The sequence below is a fragment of the Corella eumyota genome, chromosome 5 (genome assembly GCF_963082875.1).
Source record: "Corella eumyota chromosome 5, kaCorEumy4.1, whole genome shotgun sequence".
In the NCBI taxonomy this organism is placed as follows: Eukaryota; Metazoa; Chordata; class Ascidiacea; order Phlebobranchia; family Corellidae; genus Corella; species Corella eumyota.
The window spans coordinates 9,721,520-9,729,376 of NC_137494.1; the positions used below are offsets into that span (position 1 = coordinate 9,721,520).

The 7,857-nt window shown below is 28.7% G+C and overlaps 1 protein-coding gene across 1 annotated transcript; it reads right to left on the bottom strand.

Annotated features, from left to right (window-relative positions):
- Positions 1-1,889: 1,889 nt before the first annotated feature.
- On the bottom strand, positions 1,890-5,840 carry LOC145752243 (thyroid transcription factor 1-like). Its single transcript, XM_082568490.1, has 4 exons — positions 5,213-5,840; positions 3,191-3,342; positions 2,672-2,869; positions 1,890-2,584 (listed from the first exon to the last, which is right to left on the bottom strand). Exons 1-4 carry the CDS (start codon positions 5,655-5,657, stop codon positions 2,213-2,215), a joined length of 1,167 nt encoding a protein of 388 aa, XP_082424616.1. The 5' UTR covers positions 5,658-5,840; the 3' UTR covers positions 1,890-2,212.
- Positions 5,841-7,857: the final 2,017 nt, after the last annotated feature.

The window sequence follows — 7,857 nt, forward strand, 5'->3', positions numbered from 1 at the left end:
GTTAATACAATCGCCATGTGACGTCATAACAACTAAGATACGACGTAACGCTTCACAATGTTGAATAAAATGATTAACAGGTGATTTATTACATTTTTTGTTAGCTCGGATGTTCCCACGGCTAATTTGTTTGCACAACAATGCGCGATAAAATAACAATGGTGTCATAGTTGTCATGGTTACCAGGACCACCAGGTGCGAAAGCTTCGCTGTTTACATATGACGTCATAATGTGTTTGTGATATAAGACATTCACGTCCATAATACCAAGTTATCATTTCTTAATTTTAAAAGATTTAATTAATAAAGTTATTAGTATTTTAATCTGATTACAATAATATCTGTGATGTCATGCCTGTAATAATCCACGATAATTAATGAAACATGAAATTTCATGTTTGCGCTACAGAATATTTTTTTTTTTTTTTTTTAACACAAAATGAATATTTTTTTTTTTTTTTTTTAATTTAACACAAAATGAATATTTTTTGACAAAAGCATTTTTGAATAAAGTTCAAGTCTATGACGTCACAATTCGAAGTTATGTCACAATGCGACGCGACGGGCGCTTAATTCGTGTTTATCCTCGTTTTTACCTGCTGAGATAATCTCTTTTTGTCACGTGGCTATTGTCGCGCGCGAAATCGCCAATAAAAATGACGTCACCATATAAAGTAATTTTTCAACAGGAAAACATATTAGAAATAAAATTTGAAAAGTGTTGAAATCGATTTTAATATTTCTTTTACCTTTTGTTTCAAATTAAAATAACCTAGTTGTCCCACGTTAACAAAAAAACCCAAATTCTGCGAACAAATTTAAGCAAATATTTGCTTCTCACGCCGTCAAACTGGTAAGATTAATGATTTAATAATTAATATGGCTGGGTTTTAAAAGTAAACTTTATTAAAAATTGTTAGCCTATGCAAAGTTAAAAAGATATGATTTTTGAAGATTATACACAACATTTGGTAAGTTTGCAAAATGTTTATCAATAAACTTAAAATTCTTGAACTGTATGCTAGACTGTAAAATAAACCTTTCCCCCTTTTGCACTTATTTATATTGTTCCCAACCTTACATTGATAAAAAAACCCAATACCAAAGTCAACACAGACAACAGAGTTGTCTTTTTTAATTGTGCATTAGCGAAGTTTTAGCTGGATAAGTCTAACAATGATTACAATGACAAAGTCGTTGGCTTTTTGAATAGTGTTAAGCAGAAAATCGAAACATATTTAACAACCAAATAATATTGTTTCAAAATTCCGATAAAAGCTTTTGTGATTTTTATCTTGAAATGTGCGAATTTGCGGCTAAATTGTGTTTCACAAAAAGCTTAAAACAACTTTTGGGCTTTTGTTCCACCCGCTTAAGTCTGCTTTGAAATAAAACCAACAAAATTTTCACACAATTTAGTTTATATTAAATGACGTCACCATTGTGTGTGACGTCACGAACGGTGACTGGGTTTAGTTTGTTTTAGTAACACCAGTTGTTTATGTATTGATGACGTCATAATCGATATCGCGTAGATGTTTATTTTATTGTCCCTCATCCTGTTTCTTATCTCTAATGTTTGCTAAAATATTGATATTTGAAAGTTTGTTCAAAAGTTTAGGCTTGATACGAATTTAAAAAACTTTAATAGAACTCTAACACGAAGGTTTTTGTGTTGGTTTAAAAAGGGCAAAAAAGCCATATATGTCATAGGTTTGTTTGAATAAAATGTTGTAACACCGAGTACCAAAACCTACAACGTTACTTTACTGTGTTGCTTGTGCAGTAGTAATCATAACAGAGTTGAATAAAACTGCATGGTTGTGTTTGTATGGCTTCATTTGTGTTGTTTTTGCTCTATTATATATGTATCACAAAAGTTTTTGGCAACTATTTATTAAAAATAAAAATACGCAGGTAAAAGGATTCAGGCCCTAATAGGTAAAACTAAATGCAACTAACTCTACTTCTATCATGATTTAAAGGCAGTGTGACAATTTAAAAACACATTTGATTTTAAAGTTTTTAACTTATAAAATGCTTTTAACACCAATGTTTTAACTAATACATATCATATAGCGCTTTGTTCATACAAGGTACAACATTTGTACGCTTGTTTTTTATTTTAATTCTTGATGAAATTCAAAGGTTTTTGCCCAGTTTAACGCTACACATTTGTAGTTATTGACGTCGATTAAATGTGATGATGACGTCACCTGTATATACCATAAAGCAAGGATGAGTCGTTAAGAACAGTGTTGGGTAAATGATGATGGTGATATGATTCGACGGTGTTTAATGTTGTCACGTTCATGAGATCTTGGGGATGGTACGACCCCCCGACTTCTTCAAGTTTAATTGCTGACGAAAAAGGGCCCATTCCCCCTTCACTTTCTCTCTGGGGAGTTTCTTCCTGTGGCTCGGGGGGTCGGGGCGAGTTTTCTCCATTTTGTCGCAACATTTCTGGGTTCTCGATTATTCGGTTAGAACTAGGAGAATAGTTTTGTGGAGTAAGTGGATTCCCTTGTATTGGGGGAGGGTGAATTATTTCAGGAGGGTGTTGGGTAGTTCCAGGGTTTCCATTCTAAAAAAAACATGTTTTTTTTATTGTTGCAATTATTTTTAACCCAAAACTAAAAATAAAAGTACCAAAGAAAGTTATTGCTTGTACCTGTTGTTGTGGTTGTTGAGCGACAGGTGCACTTTCTTGGTTTTGTTTGTCTTTTAAACTTCTTTTGTTTTTATACCGGTGATTCTGAAACCAAATCTTAACCTGGGTAGGAGTGAGATGTATCATCTGCGCGAGGTGTTCTCGTTCAGGCGCACTTAAATATTTTTGTTGTTTGAATCTGCGTTCAAGCTCAAAAACCTAAAAGTGATTTTGATCCTTAAAACTTAAAACTAGTAAATGTACTTTGGTGGTTATATTGATGATACCCACTTCCTTAAATGATATCGCTTGATCAGGTTTTAATTTTGCATGAGGTATTTTTATGAGTCGTTAACCTTTTAAAAGTTTAAGAGTACTAGATATTATTTCTGCCCAAAGTTTCAGATGCTATTTTTTGTATTTTTTTGTGCCCAAAAATCTTGTTTAAGTATTGATTACATGAAGTATTTTATTGATATATGTATAATAAAAAGTAGTTATTAATTTACATAGGAATAAAACTTTAAACTAAAAAGAAACCTGAGCTTGTGAAAAAAGGACTCTCCTTTTTCTTCGTTGACTTTGAGGAAGGAGGGATTTGTGCATCCCATCTATTCCAGGCCCAGGCATCATGTTTATTCCACCGTAATTATTCATCCCCATTCCCGTAGATGGTCCAAGATATCTTGACACTAAAAATATGGTGCTAAGCCTTAAGTTAAATGCATCAATGTAAATTCCATCGTTGTATTTATATTTTTTTTGTTTACATTATAATTTTAAATAAGTTAAAGTCAAAATGTGATTTATAACATTACAATTATTTATTATCAGTTATACCATACAGATTTTGTTGCTTTACTGAAACTGGTACAAATTTAATGTTTTATTTTTCGGATTTATTTAACAATAATACATTAACGCCTAACTGGTATTATGCGAGTCAATCCGCAGGCATTATATGTTTTATCCTTGCCAAATCCTATCGGATTACGAAAGTCATCATTTAATTAAATACTATATTTTTGTTAAAAAAATGTTTAAAGTCAATTTTTTGGCTTTAAACATTTATATATTAGGGGTTGAAAATATTTTATTGTACTATATTTAAAAAAAAATGATAAAATAAACTTTTTTTAATCGACTTTTGCTTACACATATTTATTATATTGCGAATGAATCCTGTTAAAAATATTTAATACCAAAACGGTATTAACACGTAATTATTGATGCGTGCGGCGATTAGTTTAATTTTAAGATTTATTTTCAATAATTTTTTTTAATCTTAAAATATTTTATTTTTATTGATTTAAAATTATTAAATTTTCTATCATTTAAGACAAAAAAAATTTAAAAAACGTTGATATATTGATTTTTTTAAAAACAAAATGGCTACTAAAATGGTTTTACAAATTCTGTTAACAGGCTTTTTCCTTTTTATTTTTGTTGGTTTAATCACAAAAATCGCTAAATAAAAATACTGGTTTAAAATTGTTTTAAAAATTAATTTTAGTTAAAATTAAAATCGTGTCTTAATAAATATTTTTTAATTTTACATTTTTTTAAACAACAACTTATTAGGAAAATTATTTATATTTTTTTTTATTTTAAAAAAATTATTTTTTGTTACATTTTTTGTTAAATTGTTTTGTAAAATTACTAATAACTATAAATTATAAATATTTTAACTTTTACATCGTATATTTTTAACTTTTACATCAGTGTAGAAATAAATTCTTTAACTTTCTACAATACATCGGAAATTGTTTGTTAAGTTGTTTTTGTAGATAGTAATGCCTGGATAGTACTCAAACTCGATTTAGATTAATACTTAGATCAAGTTAAACTAAAACTTATGTATAGGTTGATAACACTTCGGATTTAAGTTAGTTTAATACTTAGGTTGATAATACTTGGCATGGTATGATTGCCCTTTAAGATGGCTTGAGTTTATATGGAGAGGTAGTTTGGAATATATCGAAAATATTTTGCGTTTGGCATTCATTTGGGATAAAAGTTCTTTTAAGATTTACGTTTGTTGTGGAGGAATTTTTTTAATAAATAAGGAATTAAAATATAAATTATTTTTAATTAAAAAAATAGGTAAAAATTTAAACGTTGGTTTAGTTTTAGAGCTGTTTAAATTTTTTTTAAGAGATTTTATTTTTCGATGTAGATTTGTATTATGTTTGCTTAACATTGATTGGATATTAAGTTAGTTAATAATTTGATCGGCTTTTTGTTAATGGGCAAATATTTGTATAATAATTTATATGCGATATTTTATGTCAACATACAATTATCAATGTTTAAACTTTAAAACAAAATGGTTGATATAAAATGATATTCTACAAAGTTTATTCTAAGCCCAAAAGCTTAAATGTTATTTAGTTAAAGAACATAGAAATCAGATAAAGTTATTTTAGAGGTTTAAAGTTTAAAAAGTTATTTTAAGTAAAAATCGTTAAATATTAGTATAAATATTTTAGCTACAGATACAGCAAATTCGTTGAAATAATAAACAAAAATGCTAATGTTTAAAAGTGAAATATTTAAACTTACTTGACATTGTTGAAAACCTTGGGTCCGGGTTTGCCGGGGTGCCGTACCATCCTGTTTGGACATTATTGTAAGTTGGTAGTTCTGGGTTGCAGTAACCGGATCCCGAGCCTGCCATGTAGCTTTGTGGAGGTGGTGCCATGGCATGTAAATTATAACCCGTGTTTGGTTGATAACTTGTTTGTTGGTGATGTAAATGAGGTGACGTCATACCAATATTTTGTCGATAAGTCATAGGAGGTGACCCCGTGCCTGTCGTGAGCGATTGACCGAGATTAGAGGCATGGATCCCCGTGGAAACAATTCCTGATGTTTCCATAGTTTGTTGTTGGTATTGAATATGTTCTGGTCGCCTTAAGTTGCTTGTTTCACTTTCGTAATTCTCGTCTAACGGGCTTAAAATGTCGGTCACTGAAAATGGCGTGGTTTGTTTCGGGCTAGCTGACATTTCAATAAAAACAAATCTCGAAATTTTTCATCCAAATAGTATAATTAAATTTATAAGTTTTTGCCCAAATAAATAATTCACCTGGTATGAACAAACACTTAACTTTGTCAATAATTTCTTATCTTACAAAACCCATCCAAACCTACACAAGATCGAACTCAAGTGTTTTACCTTCAAATCGCGATCGTAGGTTTGAGCGCGAGAGAGAAAAAGGTTTAAAAAAAAGACCTCGCTTAAAATGGTGTCGCGTATGTGACGTCACTAAAATTTTTTAAATTTACGGAATGAAAAAGTAAATTTAAAACGGAAATGAAAAGTAGAAAATTAAATTTGCAAACATTAAGTTCGAATGTCGAGACTAAATAAACAAATTTGTATGATGTCATCAAAGGCTGTAGTATTGTGTACGTCATCAAACGTGGTATCGGAGATAAAACATCGAGCCTTCACGTCGGAAATCGTTGTTAGCTTTTAATTTTTTGACTTTCAACTTTAAAAAAAACAAGGAAATTAAAATTTTAATTTGTAATTGTTTTTAAATTTGTTGGCTGTAATGGTGGGATAAAAATTAATGGCTAAAAATTTATCCAACAACTACAAAATAATATTTTTAATTTTTGTTTTTTGATTTATTGCCATATGTATAATTTGCAGTATTTAAGAACATTTAATAATATTTTATTATCGCCTCAACGATTAATTTGATAACGGGATTGTGTAATATTTGTTTAAAACATTTAAGTTAATGTTAGAGCGGTTACTAATTACCTTAATTTTTTTAAAAACCATTTCTCTAAATAATCATTCTCTGTTAAAATGTATCATTACTCAAACTAATTAACATTTGGTTTTAGTGTAGAATATTTAATCAATTAAATTAAACCGTTGTTATTTTTGTTAAATTACTCAATTTTGTGCATAAGCAAAAAACAGAAATTAAAATGTCCAGCATCTTTTAACCCGCTTTTATTGGTTAATGTTTTACTTTTTCGTTTTAAAGCAAAAATTATTAATTAATAGCCCACATCATATATTATTTAAAAATTAGTTTTGTTAAAAAGAAATTTGATAGAATTTGATGTGAGTATGCTTTTTAATTTAATTTGTTTAATTAGTTAAAAATGACAGAAATTGCAAGGCACGTAATGTAACGTTGATAAAATATTTTTCTGCGATATTTTAATTTTTTTTATTTCTTTAGTGTTTGTATTAAAAAACTTAAGTAAACCTTTTAATAATTTTAAACGTTTTAAAAAGGTTTTTGGTTTTTAATTTACAGCAATTGCGGCTATAAATCAATTGGTGTATGTAATTGAATGAAATATTAATCAAAAAAATTAAAATTAAAGTTTATTGTTTGTTAATACAAAGTTTTTTTTTAATATTTGGAAACCTATTTTAAACAACATCGCCATTTTGTAAAAAAATCTGTTGGGTTTGACGGGTACGCGGGAACACGGGGGATATTCATCCACTAAAAATCAGGTTTAAGTAAAAAAATATAAAAATAAAATGGATTTAAATTTGTAAGTTAATTTCCTATTTCTAAAAATTGCACATAAATAATTTTTTTTTTAAAACAAAAACACATATATAATTTTTTTAAATCTTTACAAAAATGTCATAAACAGGAATTCTTGTGCCAATAAAATTAACCTAATTATGTTCTTTTAAAGATTTTTTTGCCGAACTTTTTTACTGTAAATTTACATATTTAAAAAAAATTAAATATATGACCTTGTTTTATTAGTTTTTTTTCTTTCAGAATCATTTAGTATTGGCTATACGCGGTTGTTATTAAATAGATCTCTTTTCGGATTTTTGTAAAACCCTTTGACGATTTATCGCAGATTTTTCATTTTACGTTTTTATTAGAAGTTTCATTCATCTTTTTCAGTGATTTGTTCTATTCGTGAATATTCACTCGTTTCAGAAGTGGGACTTGAGAATTTTGAGTGCCTAACTTCTGCGCAGCTGAAATATTAGGCTACCTTATTGTTCTACCGCTAACAGAGCTAGAATTATTTTCGACGTCGAAAAACAAATCAATGTTGGCATGGAAATTTTTTCCGTTGTGTTTTATAATTATCTCAAACTATTTACCGCCAAAAAGTTTAAAATGTTTGTTTTTTAATATATTTTTATGTTGGAAGTTTTTAAAAGAAGTTAATTTAGCGCATGTTTTTTCACGCTAAAAATA